Here is a 21,546-nt window from a genome sequence, read left to right on the forward strand (position 1 = left end):
TGGTGCTCTTGGAGGTCTTCTCCATCCTTAGTGATTCAAGGAGTCATTATTCCGTGTCTGCTCCGAGGAAGGTGGTGCTCTTGGAGGTCTTCTCCATCCTTAGTGATTCAAGGAGTCGTTATTCCATGTCTGCTCCGAGGAAGGTGGTGCTCTTGGAGGTCTTCTCCATCCTTAGTGGTTCAAGGAGTCGTTATTCCATGTCTGCTCCGAGGAAGGTGGTGCTCTTGGAGGTCTTCTCCATCCTTAGTGATTCAAGGAGTCGTTATTCCATGTCTGCTCCGAGTGAGGTGGTGCTCTTGGAGGTCTTCTCCATCCTTAGTGATTCAAGGAGTCGTTATTCCATGTCTGCTCTGAGGAAGGTGGTGCTCTTGGAGGTCTTCTCCGTTCTTAGTGATTCAAGGAGTCGTTATTCCGTGTCTGCTCCGAGGAAGGTGGTGCTCTTGGAGGTCTTCTCCATCCTTAGTGATTCAAGGAGTCGTTATTCCATATCTGCTCCGAGTGAGGTGGTGCTCTTGGAGGTCTTCTCCATCCTTAGTGATTCAAGGAGTCGTTATTCCATGTCTGCTCCGAGGAAGGTGGTGCTCCTGGAGGTCTTCTCCATCCTTAGTGATTCAAGGAGTCGTTATTCCATGTCTGCTCCGAGTGAGGTGGTGCTCTTGGAGGTCTTCTCCGTCCTTAGTGATTCAAGGAGTCGTTATTCCATGTCTGCTCCGAGGAAGGTGGTGCTCTTGGAGGTCTTCTCCGTTCTTAGTGATTCAAGGAGTCGTTATTCCATGTCTGCTCCGAGGAAGGTGGCGCTCTTGGAGGTCTTCTCCATCCTTAGTGATTCAAGGAGTCGTTATTCCATGTCTGCTCCGAGGAAGGTGGTGCTCTTGGAGGTCTTCTCCATCCTTAGTGATTCAAGGAGTCGTTATTCCATGTCTGCTCCGAGGAAGGTGGTGCTCTTGGAGGTCTTCTCCATCCTTAGTGATTCAAGGAGTCGTTATTCCATGTCTGCTCCGAGTGAGGTGGTGCTCTTGGAGGTCTTCTCCATTCTTAGTGGTTCAAGGAGTCGTTATTCCATGTCTGCTCCGAGGAAGGTGGTGCTCTTGGAGGTCTTCTCCGTTCTTAGTGATTCAAGGAGTCGTCATTCCATGTCTGCTCCGAGGAAGGTGGTGCTCTTGGAGGTCTTCTCCATCCTTAGTGATTCAAGGAGTCGTTATTCCATGTCTGCTCCGAGGAAGGTGGTGCTCTTGGAGGTCTTCTCCATCCTTAGTGATTCAAGGAGTCGTTATTCCATGTCTGCTCCGAGTGAGGTGGTGCTCTTGGAGGTCTTCTCCATTCTTAGTGGTTCAAGGAGTCGTTATTCCATGTCTGCTCCGAGGAAGGTGGTGCTCTTGGAGGTCTTCTCCGTTCTTAGTGATTCAAGGAGTCGTCATTCCATGTCTGCTCCGAGGAAGGTGGTGCTCTTGGAGGTCTTCTCCATCCTTAGTGATTCAAGGAGTCGTTATTCCATGTCTGCTCCGAGGAAGGTGGTGCTCTTGGAGGTCTTCTCCATCCTTAGTGATTCAAGGAGTCGTTATTCCATGTCTGCTCCGAGGAAGGTGGTGCTCTTGGAGGTCTTCTCCGTTCTCAGTGATTCAAGGAGTCGTTATTCCATGTCTGCTCCGAGTGAGGTGGTGCTCTTGGAGGTCTTCTCCATTCTTAGTGGTTCAAGGAGTCGTTATTCCATGTCTGCTCCGAGGAAGGTGGTGCTCTTGGAGGTCTTCTCCGTCCTTAGTGATTCAAGGAGTCGTTATTCCATGTCTGCTCCGAGTGAGGTGGTGCTCTTGGAGGTCTTCTCCATCCTTAGTGATTCAAGGAGTCGTTATTCCGTGTCTGCTCCGAGGAAGGTGGTGCTCTTGGAGGTCTTCTCCGTTCTCAGTGATTCAAGGAGTCGTTATTCCATGTCTGCTCCGAGTGAGGTGGTGCTCTTGGAGGTCTTCTCCATCCTTAGTGATTCAAGGAGTCGTTATTCCATGTCTGCTCCGAGGAAGGTGGTGCTCTTGGAGGTCTTCTCCGTTCTCAGTGATTCAAGGAGTCGTTATTCCATGTCTGCTCCGAGTGAGGTGGCGCTCTTGGAGGTCTTCTCCGTCCTTAGTGATTCAAGGAGTCGTTATTCCATGTCTGCTCCGAGGAAGGTGGTGCTCTTGGAGGTCTTCTCCATTCTCAGTGATTCAAGGAGTCGTTATTCCATGTCTGCTCCGAGGAAGGTGGTGCTCTTGGAGGTCTTCTCCATCCTTAGTGATTCAAGGAGTCGTTATTCCATGTCTGCTCCGAGTGAGGTGGTGCTCTTGGAGGTCTTCTCCATCCTTAGTGATTCAAGGAGTCGTTATTCCATGTCTGCTCCGAGGAAGGTGGTGCTCTTGGAGGTCTTCTCCGTTCTTAGTGATTCATGGAGTCGTTATTCCATGTCTGCTCCGAGTGAGGTGGTGCTCTTGGAGGTCTTCTCCATCCTTAGTGATTCAAGGAGTCGTTATTCCATGTCTGCTCCGAGGAAGGTGGTGCTCTTGGAGGTCTTCTCCGTTCTTAGTGATTCAAGGAGTCGTTATTCCATGTCTGCTCCGAGTGAGGTGGTGCTCTTGGAGGTCTTCTCCATTCTCAGTGATTCAAGGAGTCGTTATTCCATGTCTGCTCCGAGGAAGGTGGTGCTCTTGGAGGTCTTCTCCATCCTTAGTGATTCAAGGAGTCGTTATTCCATGTCTGCTCCGAGGAAGGTGGTGCTCTTGGAGGTCTTCTCCATTCTCAGTGATTCATGGAGTCGTTATTCCATGTCTGCTCCGAGTGAGGTGGTGCTCTTGGAGGTCTTCTCCATTCTTAGTGATTCAAGGAGTCGTTATTCCATGTCTGCTCCGAGGAAGGTGGTGCTCTTGGAGGTCTTCTCCATCCTTAGTGATTCAAGGAGTCGTTATTCCATGTCTGCTCCGAGTGAGGTGGTGCTCTTGGAGGTCTTCTCCATCCTTAGTGGTTCAAGGAGTCGTTATTCCATGTCTGCTCCGAGGAAGGTGGTGCTCTTGGAGGTCTTCTCCATCCTTAGTGGTTCAAGGAGTCGTTATTCCATGTCTGCTCCGAGGAAGGTGGTGCTCTTGGAGGTCTTCTCCGTTCTAAGTGGTTCAAGGAGTCGTTATTCCATGTCTGCTCCGAGGAAGGCGGTGGATTTGAGCAGAGGGCTCCTCAGAGGTCACCAGCGCCAACGGGTGGTGGATGATCTTTCATCCTGAACTCAAAGAAACCCACCGGGAGGTTGGATAGGCAGAGCCACCCCCACCTACCATGGTTCAGTGGTGGCCGTGGACTTCGTGGTTGGACACAATGAAGAGTTCTGGAGTCCTCAGTACAGGACGGACACGGAGGTGTTGGAACGAGGGCCAGAGAAGGCCACGGAGATGATCCAAGAGCTGGAGAACCTCCCATCCAAGGACAGGCTGAGAGAGTTGGGGTTGTCCAGCCTGGAGAAGAGAAGGCTCTGAGGAGACCTTAGAGTGACCTTCCAGAAAGGAGCTCCAGGAAGGCTGAGGAGGTCAAGGAGTGATGGGAGAGGACAAAGGGAATGGTTTTGAGCTGCAAGAGGGGACATTGAGGTGAGATCTTAGGGAGAAATGTTCTCCTGTGAGAGTGGGGAGGCCCTGGAAGAGGTCACCCAGGGAAGTTGTGGCTGCCCCATCCCTGGAGGGGTTCCAGGCCAGGTTGGATGGGGCTTGGAGCTGCTGATCCAGTGGGAGGTGTCCCTGCCCATGGCAGAGGGGTTGGAACTGGATGGGCTTTGAGGTCTCTTGAACCCAAACCATCTCCTGGTTCCATGATTCTCGCTTCTCATCAACCAGAACCCCCAGATCCCATCCCTGGAGGTGTCCCAGGCCACGTTGGATGGGGCTTGGAGCCCCTGATCCAGTGGGAGGTGTCCCTGCCCATGGCAGAGGGGTTGAAACTGGATGGGCTTTAAGGTCCCTTCCAACCCAAACCATCTCCTGGTTCCATGATTCTCACTTGCCATCAACCAGAACCCCCAGATCCCATCCCTGGAGAGGTTCCAGGCCAGGTTGGATAAGGTTTGGAGCTCCGGATGCAGTGGGAGGTGTCCGTCAACCATGGAACTGGATGGGCTTGGAGGTCCCTTCCAACCCAAACCATCTCCTGGTTCCATGATTCTCAGTTCCCATCAACCAGAACCCCCAGATCCCATCCCTGGAGGTCTTCACGGCCAGGTTGGATGGACCTTGGAGCCCCTGATCCAGTGGGAGATGTCCCTGCCCATGGCAGGGGGTTGGAACTGGATGGACTTTGAGGTCCCTTCCAACCCAAACCATCTCCTGGTTCCATGATTCCCACCTGATGTCCACCAGAACCCCCAGATCCCATCCCTGGAGGGGTTCCAGGCCAGGTTGGATGGGGCTTGGAGCCCCGGATGCAGTGGGAGGTGTCCATCAACCATGGATCTGGATGATCTTGGAGGTCTCTCCCATCCAAAACCATCTCCTGGTTCCATGATTCTCCCTTGCCATCAACCAGAACCCCCAGATCCCATCCCTGGAGGTCTTCACGGCCACGTTGGATGGACCTTAGAGCCCCTGATCCAGTGGGAGGTGTCCCTGCCCATGGCAGAGGGGTTGGAACTGGATGGGCTTTGATGTCCCTTCCACCCCAACCCAACCCCTAATTCCATCTTAAAGGTCTTTTCCAACCTAAGTAACTCTTTGGATTCCACGGCCCAAGAGTTGTCCTCACAACTCCTCCAGAACTTTGCTTCCAAAGTGGTGCTCCGATGCATTTTTGAGGTCTCGTAGCTCCATCCTCTCCTTGACCAGCGTGGGAAAACACTCTGTTTGGAATTCCACCAGGACAAAACACCGCCTCTTTTCCTCCTCCCTTATCTCTTGGAAGAGCTTTGACCTTCCGGGTGCTGATAAGGAAGGAGAAAATGAGTTTATCAATCAAACGCTGTGGAGAAGACCGTGAACTCCCTCCAGGGAGACCATCAACCGATGTTGGAAAACGCCGTAGGGTGGAAGGGACCTTTCCATCAGCTTCTGAAGAGCTGCAGCTGCTTCTCCAGTGCTTAATTAATTAAGCTCGGGTGCTTAATGAGTGCTAATGAAGTCGTTGCAGCTGCTGAGCAGTTGCAAAGCAACTCTATCGCGTGTCCTCCTGTAGCTCTTGCAGGTGAGCTCCAAAGCCGGAGGTTCTGATGGATCCTTGGTTGGCGTCGGTCGGTACCTGGATGGAAAATTCCAGTTAATCATCTCTTTCTCCTTCTCTCTGAAGCTTTGGAGTTGTGATTTCTTCTCCAGTTGACTCCAAAGTCCTCTGGAAGGAAACTGTGAGCGTCTTCCAAAGGGTTCTTCCTACGCTGGGCTGTCCCATCCCTGGAGGTCAGGACCAGGTTGGAGGGGGCTGATCCAGTGGGAGGTGTCCCTGCCCATGGCAGAGGGGTTGGAACTGGATGGGCTTTGAGGTCCATTCCAACCCAAATCATCTCCTGGTTCCATGATTCCCACCTGATGTCCACCAGAACCCTCAGATCCCATCCCTGGAGATGTTCCAGGCCACGTTGGATGGGGCTCGGAGCCCCTGATCCAGTGGGAGGTGTCCCTGCCCATGGCAGAGGGGTTGGAACTGGATGGGCTTTGAGGTCCCTTCCAACCCAAATTGTTCTATGATTTTATGACCTGGGTCGGAGCAATCCATGGTTTCAATCCAGGATGGGGGATGATGGGATGGAGAACCTCAGGAGGTTCAACAATGCCAAGAGGGACCTGGACAGGCTGGAGAAGTGGGGCTGGAGAACCTCAGGAGGTTCAACCAGGCCAAGGGCAAGGTCCTACACCAGGGTTGGGGCAATCTGCCGTTTCAGTCCAGGATGGGGGATGATGGGATGGAGAGCAGCGCTGAGGAGAAGGACTTGTGGTTATGGGGAGGAGAAGCTCAACGTGAGCCACAACGTGTGCTCACAGCCCAGAAGGTCAATGGTGTCCTGGGCTGCATCCAAAGCAGCGTGGCCAGCAGGGATGGAGGGGATTCTGCTCCTCTGTTCCTCTCCTGGGAGACCTCCTCTGGAGGATTGGGTCCAGTTCTGGAATCCTCAACAGAAGAAGGAGATGGAGCTGTTGGAATGGGTCCAGAGGAGGCTCCAAGGATGATGGGAGGGTTGGAGCACCTCCCATCCGAGGACAGGCTGAGAGAGTTGGGGTTGTTCATCCTGGAGAAGAGAAGGCTCCGAGGAGACCTTAGAGTGACCTTCCAGTACCTGAAGGGGCTCCAGGAAAACTGGAGAGGGCCTTTTTCCAAGGTCATGGAGTGATAGGATGAGGGGCAATGGGTATAAACTGGAGAGGGGCAGATTTAGACTGGACATGAGGAGGAACTTCTTCCCCATGAGGGTGGTGAGGCCCTGGAAGAGGTTGCCCAGAGAAGTGGTGGCTGCCCCATCCCTGGAGGTCTTGAAGGCCACGTTGGATGGGTCTTGGGCAGCCTGATCCAGGGGACAAGGGCAGAAGAAGAGTTGAACTCTTCCCAGGAGTCCTCACGGTGAAGATGGGGACAAGGGCAGAAGAAGAGCTCAGCTCTTCCCAGGAGTCCTCACGGTGAGGATGAGGACAAGGAGCACAACTGAAAGGCGGTGGGATTCCGTAGGAACACCGGGAAACACTCGTTGAGTGCGAATGACCGAGCGTTGGCCCAGGGAGGTGTTGGATCCCCATCCTTGGTGTTACCCAAACCCAACTGGATGTGCTCCTGGGCACCACCACCTCCTCCTGGAGGCTCTGCATGAGCAGGGGTTGAGCTGGAAGAGCTCTGGAGGCTTCTTCTCCTCCAAGGCAATGGAATGGTCTTGAGGGAACCTGTGGATGGGCCGATTCCTGGTGCTCCGGGTGGTCCAGGGGGTGGGAGAACCGTCACCTTGCCTGAAGGACACGACTCATCCAGAGGATGACTCGAGCAAACTGGAGGATTGAGAACATCACGAGGTTCACCACGGCCAAGTTGGAGGTCCTGCGTGAGGAACGAGGGAGTCCTCGGTTTCGATCCGGGCTGAGGAGGAAGGGGATGGAGAACAGCCCTGAGGAGGAGGACTTGAGGAGCTTCTCATGGTTCAAAAACATGGATGTGTGTTGGAAATATCTACTGACAGCCCCAAAAAAGCCACCCGTGTCCTCGGCTGCGTCCAAAGCTGTGGGACCAGCGGGGAGGGAGAAGATTCTGTCCCTCTGCTCTGCTCTGGTGGGACCCAACTTGGAGTCCTGCGTCCAGTTCTGGAGTCTTCAGCTCAGGAAGGACATGGAGGTGTTGGAGTGAGGGCAGAGGAGACCACGGAGATGGGTTCTCCAAGGGATGGAGAACGTCCTGTATGAGGCCAGGCTGAGAGAGATGGGGTTGTCCAGCCTGGAGAAGACAAGGATCTAAGGAGACTTTAGAGCAGCTTCCAGTAGGGAAAGGAGCTCCAGGAAAGCTGAGGAGATGCTCTTGGTCAAGGAGTGATGGGAGAGGACTTGGGGGGAATGGTTTTGAGCTGAAAGAGAGGAGATTGAGATGAGATCTTGAGGGAGAAATGTTCTCCTGGGAGAGTGGAGAGACCCCTGGAAGAGGTTGTCCAGAGCAGTGGTGGCTCCTCAATCCCTGAAGGTGTTCCAGGCCAGGTTGGATGGAGCTCCTGATCCAGTAGAAGGTGTCCCTTCCCCCATGGCAGGAACTGGATGGGCTTTGAGGTCCCTTCCAACCCAAACCATCTCCTGGTTCCATGATTCTCTCTTTAGGTGCTGTATGGTGACACCATCAATGCCCTCAAAGACCTCCTGAAGAGTCTCCTGCAGAGGAACCTGACCCCTCACGGCCTGCAGGACATGTTTGCGGTAGGTGCAGTTTGGCTTTGGTGGGATCTTCACCGAGGTCCCTATCTGCCAACCTCAAGTCAAGAGGCAGAGGTGGCTTTGGACCTCCGGTTGGAGTTCTCCACCTCTCCCAATGCCATGAGGTCCAGCGTGACCCCCATTCCACCTCCTGAAGAAGCCACACACGTGGCATGGCTCACGCTGCCCGGTTGGGTCAAGGTCCATAGGGAAGGACACTCATGGTTGACCTTTGGGCATGGCCGTTGTTGCCCATGAAGGGCACCAAGGAAGGCCACCATGAAGGATGGCCAACGTGTGGCTCACAAAGAGTTCTGGAGTCCTTCAAACCGGCAGCTCTTGGTTGGAACTGGATGGGCTTTGAGGTCCCTTCCAACCCAAACCATCTCCTGCTTCCGTGATTCTCACTTGCCATCAACCAGAACCCCCAGATCCCATCCCTGGAGATGTTGAAGACCACATTGGATGGGCTTTGGAGCCCCTGATCCAGTGGGAGGTGTCCCTGCCCATCCAGGGGTTGGAACTCAATGGGCTTGGAGGTCCCTTCCAACCCAAACCATCTCCTGCTTCCATGATTCTCACTTCCCATCAACCAGAACCCCCAGATCCCATCCCTGGAGGTGTTGAAGACCACATTGGATGGGCCTTGGAGCCCCTCATCCAGTGAGAGGTGTCCCTGCCCCTCCAGGGGGTGGAACTCAATGGGTTTTGAGGTCCCTTCCAATCCAAACCATCTCCTGGTTCCACGATTCGCACTTCCCATCAACCAGAACCCCCAGATCCCATCCCTGGAGGGGTTCAAGGCCACGTTGGATGAACCTTGGAGGCCTTCATCCAGTGGGAGGTGTCCCTGCCCATCCAGGGGTTGGAACTCAATGGGCTTTGAGGTCCCTTCCAACCCAAACCATCTCCTGGTTCCATGATTCTCACTTCCCATCAACCAGAACCCCCAGATCCCATCCCTGGAGGGGTTGAAGACCACATTGGATGGGCTTTGGAGCCCCTCATCCAGTGGGAGATGTCCCTACCCATGACAGGAGCTGGAGTTGGATGGACTTTGAGGTCCCATCCAACCCATTCCTTGATTCCAAGGGCTATCCAAGGTGCCACCTCGGGGGTTGGACCTGAATGGGCTTTGACGCCCCAACCCGTTCCGTTCTTCGCTGATTCCACGTTGTCCTTTCTGCTCTTTTCTCCTCCAGCACTTGGGGCCGTGGATCAAATCGAGCAAAGCCCACGAGCGCGAGCGAGCGGTGGAGGTCAGCGCTTCCTTGCTGGACTTCTACCTGACCAAACTCAACGTCAGCGTAAGGAAACCTTCTCCTCCATCATCTTTCTGCTTCTTCTTCTCCTTCTCCTCCCACCGCACTTGGGTTGAACATCCATCCTGGGTTGGGGGGAAGAAAAAGAAACCCCCCAGGAGAACGTGGTGGTGGCCACCACTTATGGTCCTGTATCTTCTGACCGTCCTTACAGACCGTCATCCCCTTCTACAACCTCGGTGTCCTCATGGCGCTCTTCTCGCCGCGCTGCTCGGACGCGTTGGCCGCCGTCCGCCAACGCGCCGTGGACTGCGTCTACACTTTGCTCTCCATCCAACTCTGCTACGAAGGTGAGGGCGGAGGAGAGCGCTCGGTGGTGGCGGCGGCGGTGGGAACCGTGATGGCTTCTCCGCTGATGGGTTGAGGGGTGTCCATCTCTGTCCGTCCTCCGCGTCTGTCTCCGTCCTCTGCGTCTCCATCCTCCCTGTCCCCATCTCCATCTCCATCCCTATCTCTATCTCCATCTCCACCTCCATCATCTCCTCGTCCTCCTCCATCCCCGTCTCCATCCCCATCTCCATCCCCATCCCCATCCCCATCTCCATCCCCATCCCCATCTCCATCTCCATCTCCATCCCATGCTCATCTCCATCTCCATCTCCATCCCTATCTCCATCTCCATCATCTCCTCATCCTCATCCTCCTCCATCTCCATCCCCATCTCCATCTCCATCATCTCCTCATCCTCCTCCATCTCCATCTCCATCTCCATCTCCATCTCCATCTCCATCCCCATCCCCATCTCCATCTCCATCATCTCCTCATCCTCCTCCATCTCCATCTCCATCTCCATCTCCATCTCCATCTCCATCTCCATCTCCATCTCCATCTCCATCATCTCCTCGTCCTCCACATCTCCATCCTCCGTGTCTCCATCCTCCGCGTCTCCATCCCCATCTCCATCTCCATCTCCATGATCTCCCCCTCCATCCCCGTCCCCATCCCCATCTCCATCCTGTCCCATCCCATCCTCATCTCCATCTCCATCATCTCCTCATCCTCTGCGTCTCCATCCTCCGCATCTCCATCCTCCACATCTCCATCCTCCCCGTCTCCATCCCCGTCTCCATCCCCGTCTCCATCTCCATCATCTCCTCGTCCTCCTCCATCCCCATCTCCATCTCCATCCCCATCTCCATTCTGTCCCATCCCATCCCCATCTTCATCTCCATCATCTCCTCATCCTCCTCCGTCTCCATCATCCTGTCTCCATCCCCGTCTCCATCTCCATCTCCATCATTTCCTCGTCCTCCTCCATCCCCATCTCCATCCTCCCTGTCTTCATCCTCCATATCTCCATCTCCGTCTCCATCTCCATCCCCATCCCCATCTCCATCTCCGTCTCCCTCTCCATCTCCATCTCCATCATCTCCTCATCCTCCTCCATCCCCGTCCCCATCCCCATCTCCATCCTGTGCCATCCCATCCCAACCCCATCTTCATCTCCATCATTTCCTCGTCCTCCTCCTCCTCCATCTCCATCTCCATCTCCATCCCCGTCCCCATCTCCATCCCCGTCCCCATCTCCATCCCCGTCTCCATCTCCATCTCCATCATCATCTCGTCCTCCTCCATCCCTGTCCCCGTCTCCATCCTCTCCCATCCCATCCCCATCTCCATCATCTCCTCATCCTCTGTGTCTCCATCCTCCACATCTCCATCATCCCATCTCCATCTCCATCTCCATCCCCATCTCCATCTCCATCCTCCTTGTCTGTCTCCATCCTCTGTGTCTCCATCCTCCACATCTCCATCCCCATCCCCATCTCCATCCCCGTCTCCATCTCCATCTCCATCATCTCCTCATCCTCCTCCATCCCCGTTCCCATCTCCATCCCCATCTCCATCCTGTCCCATCCCATCCCCATCTTCATCTCCATCATCTCCTCATCCTCCTCCGTCTCCATCTCCATCTCCATCATCTCCTCATCCTCCTCCATCTCCACCTCCTCCTCCATCTCCTCCTCCATCTCCATCTCTGTCTCCATCCCCGTCTCCATCTCCATCTCCATCATCTCCTCATCCTCCTCCATCCCCATCCCCATCCCCATCCCCATCTCCATCCTGTCCCATCCCATCCTCATCTTCATCTCCATCATCTCCTCCTCCATCTCCTCCTCCATCTCCGTCTCCATCTCCATCTCCATCATCTCCTCGTCCTCTGCGTCTCCATCCTCCGCATCTCCATCATCCCCGTCTCCATCCCCATCTCCATCTCCATCTCCATCTCCATCATCTCCTCGTCCTCCTCCATCCCCATCCCCATCCCCATCTCCATCCTGTCCCATCCCATCCTCATCTCCTCCTCCATCTCCTCCTCCATCTCCTCCTCCATCTCCTCCTCCATCTCCATCTCCATCATCTCCTCGTCCTCCTCCATCCCCGTCCCCATCTCCATCTCCATCCTGTCCCATCCCATCCCCATCTTCATCTCCATCATCTCCTCGTCCTCCTCCATCTCCATCTCCATCTCCATCTCCATCATCTCCTCATACTCTGTGTCTCCATCCTCCGCATCTCCATCATCTCCATCTCCATCTCCATCATCTCCATCCTCCCCGTGTCCATCCTCCACATCTCCATCCCCGTCTCCATCCTCCGTCTCCATCATCTCCTCGTCGTCCTCCTCCATCCCCATCTCCATCCCCATCCCCATCCTGTCCCATCCCATCCCCACCTCCATCCCCACCTCCATCCCCACCTCCATCCCCACCTCCATCCCCACCTCCATCCCATCCCATCCCATCCCATCCCATCCCATCCCATCCCATCCCATCCCTCCACGTACATTCTCATCATGGAATCATTTCACTTGGAAGAACCCCTCAACATCCTCGAGATGAACCCTTCTCCCGGCTCCACCAACCCCACCCCAGAACCGTATCCCTGAGCACCACATCCCCATGGATTCCAACCCCCTCCAGCGCTGGAGACTCCCTCCTTTCTGGGCGCTGCGCAGAGACATGAGGTCTCCGCTCTTCCACCTCTTCTCCAGGCTAAGGAGGTCCCTCAACAGCTCCCAGAACATCTCCACACCCTTCCCAGCTCCAATCCCTTCTCCACACGCACCTCAACCCCTCCAGGTCTTTCTTGGAGTGAGGAGCCCAGAACTGAGCCCAGAAGTCGAGGTGTCACCTCAGGAGTTCAGAGGGACAATCCCTACGTGGCTCCTGGTGGCCACCCAAGGGCTGATCCAAGCCCGGATGCCACTTGGCCACCATGGCCACCGCTGACTCATGGTTTGGCCGCTGCCAAACACCATCCGGAGGTTCTTCTCTTCTTCTCCGCAGCTGCTCTTCTCCAAACCTGGAGTGTTGATTGGGCGCTGCGCAGAGACATGAGGTCTCCACTGTTCCACCTCTTCTCCAGGCTAAGGAGGTCCCTCAGCAGCTCCCAGAACCTGGTCCCTCAGCAGCATCCCCGTCTCCATCTCCACCTCCATCTCCATCTCCATCTCCATCTCCATCTCCATCTCCATCTCCATCTCCATCTCCATCTCCATTTCCATCTCCATCTCCATCTCCATCTCCATCTCCATCTCCATCTCCATCTCCATCATCTCCTCGTCCTCCTCCATCCCCATCCCCATCTCCTCCACCTCCATCCCCACCTCCATCCCACCCCATCCCATCCCATCCCATCCCATCCCATCCCATCCCATCCCACCCCATCCCATCCCATCCCACCCCATCCCATCCCATCCCACCCCATCCCATCCCATCCCACCCCATCCCATCCCATCCCATCCCTCCACGTACGTCATCATGGAATCATTTCACTTGGAAGAACCCCTCAACATCCTCGAGATGAACCCTTCTCCCGGCACCGCCAACCCCACCCCAGAACCGTATCCCTGAGCACCACATCCCCATGGATTCCAACCCCCTCCAGCGCTGGAGACTCCCTCCTTTCTGGGCGCTGCGCAGAGACATGAGGTCTCCGCTCTTCCACCTCTTCTCCAGGCTAAGGAGGTCCCTCAGCAGCTCCCAGAACATCTCCAGACCCTTCCCAGCTCCAATCCCTTCTCCACACACACCTCAACCCCTCCAGGTCTTTCTTGGAGTGAGGACCTCAGAACTGAGCGCAGAAGTCGAGGTGTCACCTCAGGAGTGCAGAGGGACAATCCCTGCGTGGCTCCTGGTGGCCACCCCAGGGCTGATCCAAGCCCGGATGCCACTTGGCCACCATGGCCACCGCTGACTCATGGTTTGGCCACTGCCAAACACCATCCGGAGGTTCTTCTCTTCTTCTCCGCAACTGCTCTTCTCCAAACCTGGAGTGTTGATTGGGCGCTGCGCAGAGACATGAGGTCTCCACTGTTCCACCTCTTCTCCAGGCTAAGGAGGTCCCTCAGCAGCTCCCAGAACCTGGTCCCTCAGCAGCATCCCCGTCTCCATCTCCATCTCCATTTCCATCTCCATCTCCATCTCCATCTCCATCTCCATCTCCATCTCCATCTCCATCTCCATCTCCATCTCCATCTCCATTTCCATCTCCATCTCCATCTCCATCTCCATCTCCATCTCCATCTCCATCTCATCTCCATCTCCATCTCCATCTCCATCATCTCCTCGTCCTCCTCCATCCCCATCCCCATCCCCATCTCCCCACCTCCATCCCCACCTCCATCCCATCCCATCCCATCCCACCCCATCCCATCCCACCCCATCCCATCCCATCCCATCCCACCCCATCCCATCCCATCCCTCCACGTACATTCTCATCATGGAATCATTTCACTTGGAAGAACCCCTCAACATCCTCGAGATGAACCCTTCTCCCGGCACCACCAACCCCACCCCAGAACCGTATCCCTGAGCACCACATCCCCATGGATTCCAACCCCCTCCAGCGCTGGAGACTCCCTCCTTTCTGGGCGCTATCGCAGAGACATGAGGTCTCCGCTCTTCCACCTCTTCTCCAGGCTAAGGAGGTCCCTCAACAGCTCCCAGAACATCTCCACACCCTTCCCAGCTCCAATCCCTTCTCCACACGCACCTCAACCCCTCCAGGTCTTTCTTGGAGTGAGGACCTCAGAACTGAGTGCAGAAGTCGAGGTGTCACCTCAGGAGTGCAGAGGGACAATCCCTATGTGGCTCCTGGTGGCCACCCCAGGGCTGATCCAAGCCCGGATGCCACTTGGCCACCATGGCCACCGCTGACTCACGTTTGGCCACTGCCAAACACCATCCGGAGGTTCTTCTCTTCTTCTCCACAACTGCTCTTCTCCAAACCTGGAGTGTTGATTGGGAGCTGCGCAGAGACATGAGGTCTCCGCTCTTCCACCTCTTCTCCAGGCTAAGGAGGTCCCTCAGCAGCTCCCAGGACCTGGTCCCTCAGCAGCATCCCTGTCTCCATCTCCATCTCCATCTCCATTTCCATCTCCATCTCCATCTCCATCTCCATCTCCATCTCCATCTCCATTTCCATCTCCATCTCCATCTCCATCTCCATCATCTCCTCGTCCTCCTCCATCCCCATCCCCATCCCCATCTCCTCCACCTCCATCCCCACCTCCATCCCCACCTCCATCCCACCCCATCCCATCCCATCCCATCCCATCCCATCCCATCCCATCCCATCCCATCCCATCCCTCCACGTACGTCATCATGGAATCATTTCACTTGGAAGAACCCCTCAACATCCTCGAGATGAACCCTTCTCCCGGCACCGCCAACCCCACCCCAGAACCGTATCCCTGAGCACCACATCCCCATGGATTCCCAACCCCTCCAGCGCTGGAGACTCCCTCCTTTCTGGGCGCTGCGCAGAGACATGAGGTCTCCGCTCTTCCACCTCTTCTCCAGGCTAAGGAGGTCCCTCAGCAGCTCCCAGAACATCTCCACACCCTTCCCAGCTCCAATCCCTTCTCCACACACACCTCAACCCCTCCAGGTCTTTCTTGGAGTGAGGACCTCAGAACTGAGTGCAGAAGTCGAGGTGTCACCTCAGGAGTGCAGAGGGACAATCCCTACGTGGCTCCTGGTGGCCACCCCAGGGCTGATCCAAGCCCGGATGCCACTTGGCCACCATGGCCACCGCTGACTCACGGTTTGGCCACTGCCAAACACCATCCGGAGGTTCTCCTCTTCTTCTCCGCAGCTGCTCTTCTCCAAACCTGGAGTGTTGATTGGGCGCTGCACAGAGACATGAGGTCTCCACTGTTCCACCTCTTCTCCAGGCTAAGGAGGTCCCTCAGCAGCTCCCAGAACCTGGTCCCTCAGCAGCATCCCCGTCTCCATCTCCGTCTCCATCTCCATTTCCATCTCCATCTCCATCTCCATCTCCATCTCCATCATCTCCTCGTCCTCCTCCATCCCCATCCCCATCCCCATCCCCATCCCCATCTCCCCACCTCCATCCCCACCTCCATCCCATCCCATCCCCACCTCCATCCCATCCCATCCCACCCCATCCCATCCCATCCCATCCCATCCCATCCCTCCACGTACATTCTCACCATGGAATCATTTCACTTGGAAGAACCCCTCAACATCCTCGAGATGAACCCTTCTCCCGGCACCGCCAACCCCACCCCAGAACCGTATCCCTGAGCACCACATCCCCATGGCCTCCATGCTTGGCCACCGTGACCACCGCTGACTCATGGTTTGGCCGCTGTCAAACACCATCCGGAGGTTCTCCTCTTCTTCTCCGCAACTGCTCTTCTCCAAACCTGGAGCGTTGATGGGGTTGGTGTGACCCAAGTGTAGGACCCAACGCTTGACTTTGGGGTCTACTGGAGAAAGACCAAGACTTGGCTCTCCAGATTCCATTGTGGTGAGGTTGAGAAGAAACCCTTCTCCAACCCCATCCCACCAACCCTCAACCTTCCAAACACCACCACCACTGCTCCGTGAGGACCACGGAGAACGGTTTGGGTTGGAAGGGACCTTAAAGATCATCCACTTCCAACCTCGTTATGATGGACGAGGACTTCCCACCGGATCAGGTTGCCCAACGCCCCATCCGATGTGACCTTCAACACCTTCAGGGATGGAGGCTTTGAGACCAAAGTCTCCGTTCTTCCACGGAAACGCCGTTTTCCGCTCACCAGGAGGTGGTTTTGAACCCATTTTTCCCCTTCGACGCAGTTTTCCGGTCGCAAAATGATGGTTTTTTCCCAAGTTTTGCCCCCAAATTGTATTTTCCGATGGTTTTTTCCCAAGTTTTGCCCCCAAATTGTATTTTCCGATGGTTTTTTACCGACGTTTTGCCCCCAAATTATATTTTCCGATGTTTTTTTTCCAAGTTTTGCCCCTAAATTGTATTTTCCGATGGTTTTTTACCAAATTTTGCCCCCAAATTGGATTTTCCAATGGTTTTTTCCCAAGTTTTGCCCCCAAATTGTATTTTCCGATGGTTTTTTTCCCAAGTTTTGCCCCCAAATTGTATTTTCCAATGGTTTTTTCCCAAGTTTTGCCCCCAAATTGTATTTTCCGATGGTTTTTTTCCCAAGTTTTGCCCCCAAATTGTATTTTCCGATGGTTTTTTAACGACGTTTTGACCCCAAATTGTATTTTCCGATTGTTTTTTCCCAAATTTTGCCCCCAAATTGTATTTTCCGATGGTTTTTTCCCAAGTTTTGCCCCCAAATTGTATTTTCCGATGTTTTTTTCCCAAGTTTTGCCCCCAAATTGTATTTTCCGGTGGTTTTTTCCCAAGTTTTGCCCCCAAATTGTATTTTCCGATGGTTTTTTTCCCAAGTTTTGCCCCCAAATTGTATTTTCCGATGTTTTTTTCCCAAGTTTTGCCCCCAAATTGTATTTTCCGATGGTTTTTTCCCAAGTTTTGCCCCCAAATTGTATTTTCCGGTGGTTTTTTCCCAAGTTTTGCCCCAAATTGTATTTTCCGATGGTTTTTTCCCAAGTTTTGCCCCCAAATTGTATTTTCTGATGTTTTTTTACCAAATTTTGCCCCCAAATTGGATTTTCCAATGGTTTTTTTCCCAAGTTTTGCCCCCAAATTGTATTTTCCGATGGTTTTTTCCCAAGTTTTGCCCCCAAATTGTATTTTCCGATGGTTTTTTAATGACGTTTTGCCCCCAAATTGTATTTTCCGATGGTTTTTTAACGACGTTTTGCCCCAAATTGTATTTTCCGATGTTTTTTTTACCAACTTTTGCCCCCAAATTGTATTTTCTGATGTTTTTTTCCCAAGTTTTGCCTCCAAATTGTATTTTCCAATGGTTTTTTACCAAGTTTTGCCCCCAAATTGTATTTTCCGATGTTTTTTTACCGACGTTTTGCCCCCAAATTGTATTTTCCGATGATTTTTTAACGACGTTTTGCCCCCAAATTGTATTTTCCGATGGTTTTTTCCCAAGTTTTGCCCCCAAATTGTATTTTCCGATGGTTTTTTACGCAGTTTTGCCCCCAAATTGTATTTTCTGATGGTTTTTTACCGAAGTTTTGCCCCCAAATTGTATTTTCCGATGTTTTTTTACCACGTTTTGCCCCCAAATTGTATTTTCCGATGGTTTTTTTCCCAACTTTTGCCCCCAAATTGTATTTTCCGATGGTTTTTTCCCAATTTTCGCTCCTAAAATTCATCGTTTTGCCGGAAAATGAGGGATTTCGCCTCTAAATCCCTGTGGCTTTTGCTCCGTTTTGGGGATTTTCCCTCCTAAAATCACCTCCAGGAGTTTGGGCTCCACCACCGCTTTGGGCAACCGGATCCGATCCGGAAGGAACGCCCCACAACTGCGCTTTGGGATGATCCGATGGAGACCACGAGTGCTTGGTGTGTGGAATCATGGAGGAATTTGGGTTGGAAGGGACCTCCAAGCTCATCCGCGGCCGCGTTTTGGTGGAGGAGAAGCGCTGGTGGCCACCACCACCACCACCACCACGTTTGAGTTTTGGAGGCTCTCTCCCAACGCTTGAGCGGAGAATTCCGAGCCCGTTGTTCATCCCGGCGTTCCCGTTCTCCTCCAGGAGAGGTCAGTCCTCTCCTTCCTTTGAGCTGAGTGGAATCCCATGGAATAGCGGAGCTCCTCTATGACCAGAAGAGGACTTTGTGTCCCACTTTTCCCACCTCCTTGCAGGGCAAACTCTTCGGAGCTTTGGTTTCTTGGCTTCTTCTTGAACGCTATGGGTCGGCTCGGGAGTAAATCCCAGCTCTGTCGGCACCTGGATGTAAAAAGAGAAGGAATTTCATTCATGGAATGTTTCTTCTGAATCCAGGTTTTGCCCGGGATCACAAGGATGAGATGGTGGAAGGACTGAAAGCTCTGAAGAAAGGGCTGGAAGAGCCGGACTTCACTGTTCTCTTCCATACCTGCAACAACATCGCCATGGTAAGGAGGACAGCAAACCCAGCGTGGTCTTTGTGGGGTGGTGGAGCTGTGGAGCAGGAGATGCAGAGGACTCGATGTCTATTCTGACCATCTTGGAGCTGCTGGAGCCACTGTGGTCATCTCCAGCTGGAGGATTCCCCAGGGGATGCTCCCGAGCGTCTTTATCACATTGAGAAGCTTCTGGTTGCCTCGTTGGGTTTGAGGACCATCCAGATGGTCAGGCTGGAGAGGTGGACCTCAGGAACTTCAGGAGGTTCAACAAGGTCAAGCGCAGTGGCCGTTGTTCCATGTCGAGAGCCATCAGAGAAGCTGGTGGGCTCTTTCTGTCCTGGAAAATCATAGACCATAGAATCATTAGGTTGCAGAAGACCTCTTGGATCATCGAATCCAACCGTTCCTCAAAGGTTGTGGACATCATTGTCCCTACTCGCTTCTCTACTGAGCAGCTCTCTCAGGTCTGGAGACCACCATGGGATTTGGAGGAGCGTCTTCCAGCCGTTGAGTGGTCACCGGCATGGAGTTGGTGGCTTGGTTGTGTTGTCCCAACTCATTCCAAGAGAGACCTAGGTTCTCTTGGCCAACATGGTGGGGCCAAAAGCTTCTTCAAGGCTACGGTCTGGTCTTTGCTCCACTCCATTCTTGGTGATGTGGTCTCCTGGTTGATGTTCTGACAGGACACTCAGTTGAGGACTTGTGCTGCCGGGAAGCTGTGGAGGGAGACCTTCATCCAAAGCTCTGTTGGTATCATTGAAGGAGAAGTTCTCCTCAAAACCACCTTCTTTAACTCTACTCGTCCTCCTTCCAGGTGATCGGGAAGCGCGTCCCTCCGGACCAACTGATGAGCCTCCTCCTCGCCATGTTCGAGGGGTTGGCGGATCCTGATAAGAACTGTTCTCGAGCGGCCACCGTCATGATCAACTCCCTCCTCAAGGAGCGTGGAGGTGTCTTGCAGGAGAAGGTAAGCGCTCACTGCTTCTCCTCTTCATCACCGTGGTCCAACTGCAGCTCCAGGCAGGTCGTGCTGCTTCCCCGTCTGGATAACTTCCTCCCGGCATCTCCTGCTCCCAGAAGACCAACGGACATCTCTGGTAGAGGCAGAGATGCTCCAGTTGAAGGCCAAACCCTTGGCCAAAGTGTGGTGCCCAATGGAGGGAGGAATCCGGCCCCGATGGAAGGAAGGAGAGATGTTAAACCCATCTTTATCACAGAATCATGGAATGCTTTGGGTTGGAAGGGACCTAAAAGCCCATCCAATTCCAACCCCTGCCTTGGGGAGGGACACTTCCCACTGGATCAGGTTGCTCCAAGCCCCATCCAACCTGGCCTGGAACATCTCCAGGGATGGAGCAGCCAATCTTCTCCAGGTTGAACAACCCCAGCTCTCCCAGATGGTCCTCATACAGGAGGTTCTCCAGCCCTCAGATCATCTCCGTGGCCTCCTCTGGACCCACTCCACCAGATCCATGTCCTTCCTGAAGCTTCTCCTGGAGTGACTCCTCTTGAGTGGTCCAAGGACCGCGGTAGACTCTATTCGTAGAATCATGGAATGGGTTGGGTTGGAAGGGACCTCAAAGCCCATCCTGTTCCACTCCTGAGATAGGCAGGGACACCCCCCACTGGATCAGGGGCTGCGAAGGACCATCCAACCTGGCCTGGAAGCCCTCCAGGGATGGGGCAGCCACCACTGCTCTGGACAACCTCTTCCAGGGCCTCACCACCCTCATCGTGAAGAAATTCTTCATGATGTCCAGTCTAAATCTGCCCCTCTCCAGTTTATCCCTGTTCCCCCTCGTCCTATCACTCCATGACCTTGGAAAAGTCCCTCCTCAGCTTTTCTGGAGCCCCTTCAGGTACTGGAAGGTCGCTCTAAGGTCTCCTCGGAGCCTTCTCTTCTCCAGGTGGAACAACCCCAACTCTCTCATCCTGTCCTCGGATGGGAGGTGCTCCAACCCTCCCATCATCCTTGGAGCCTCCTCTGGACCCGTTCCAACAGCTCCATCTCCTCCTTCTGTTGAGGATTCCAGACCTGGACCCAATCCTCCAGAGGAGGTCTCCCAAGAGAGGAACAGAGGGGCAGAATCCCCTCCGTCCCTGCTGGCCACGCTGCTTTGGATGCAGCCCAGGACACCGTTGGCCTTCTGGGCTGTGAGCGCACGTTGTGGCTCACGTTGAGCTTCTCCTCCCCACCACCCCAAGTCCTTCTCCTCAGGGCTGCTCTCCATCCCATCATCCCCCATCCTGTATGGAAACCATGGATTGCCCCCACCCAGGTGTAGGACCTTGGCCTGATTGAACCTCCTGAGGTTCTTCCAGCCCCACTTCTCCATCCAGATCCCTCTGGATGACATCTCATCCTTCCGCTCTGACAACTCGATCGCCCATTGCGGTTCTGCCCAGAGGACCACTTGCCCCAAAGCTTTTAGAGGGACCGTTGCTCTTCACTTTCCTCCTTTTCCCACTCGGCTTTCTCCTGCTCCATCCTGGCAGTCGGGGAAGGAGATGAGGCCACCTCCGGTCTGGCTTTCGCTCGGGTTGAGGAGTTCAGAGCAGCTCAATTTACCAGGAGGGGCTCCAACTCCCTCAACAACCTTTGCGAGCTTAGAGGGAACCCGGCGTTCCTGGCTTGGAAGCGCTCGGAATGCTCGTAGGGCTTAGAGGTCGTGGACGCAGAAGGCTTTTTTGGTCTAATCTCCTCCCTTTAGGACTCAGCTCCCCCTTTCTCCGTCCATAATTGGAAACACCAGGTCTCCAAGCTCCTCCGGGGGCTTTCTTGTTCCCTCAAGCTCCTGCTGAAGCCCTCGTCGCTACCGAAGAACCTCCGTCCTCCACGGGATTGCTCCAGCTTCCATGCCTCACCTTTTTGTCCCATCCCGTCCAACGCAGATCCTGAAACCCGAGCTGATGTTAAGCTCCGGAGTTTGTGGAGCTCAGCTTAAGCTCGGGATTTTCCTGCCAGACCTTCTCTGCTCGTGAACTTCCTTTTGGTCTTAACGGGTGTTTTATAGCCTGAAGCCAATGCCGAGGTGTCTCGTGGCATTCAGCTTGAGTTCCTCCTGGCGTTCA

At 54.2% G+C, this 21,546-nt stretch overlaps 1 protein-coding gene across 2 annotated transcripts in view; it reads left to right on the forward strand.

Moving 5' to 3' along the window:
• The window catches only part of MROH1 (maestro heat like repeat family member 1), a 160,114-nt gene that overhangs the window by 93,924 nt on the left and 44,644 nt on the right, over positions 1-21,546 (forward strand). For both annotated transcript variants that reach the window (XM_054057729.1, XM_054057730.1), the window contains 5 exons: positions 7,770-7,865; positions 9,065-9,169; positions 9,339-9,474; positions 18,371-18,483; positions 19,289-19,441. In XM_054057729.1, the coding sequence (XP_053913704.1) occupies positions 7,770-7,865; positions 9,065-9,169; positions 9,339-9,474; positions 18,371-18,483; positions 19,289-19,441 (603 nt within the window). The remainder of the gene's footprint in view (positions 1-7,769; positions 7,866-9,064; positions 9,170-9,338; positions 9,475-18,370; positions 18,484-19,288; positions 19,442-21,546) is intronic.

This window comes from Cuculus canorus, chromosome 2 (genome assembly GCF_017976375.1).
Source record: "Cuculus canorus isolate bCucCan1 chromosome 2, bCucCan1.pri, whole genome shotgun sequence".
Taxonomy (NCBI): Eukaryota; Metazoa; Chordata; class Aves; order Cuculiformes; family Cuculidae; genus Cuculus; species Cuculus canorus.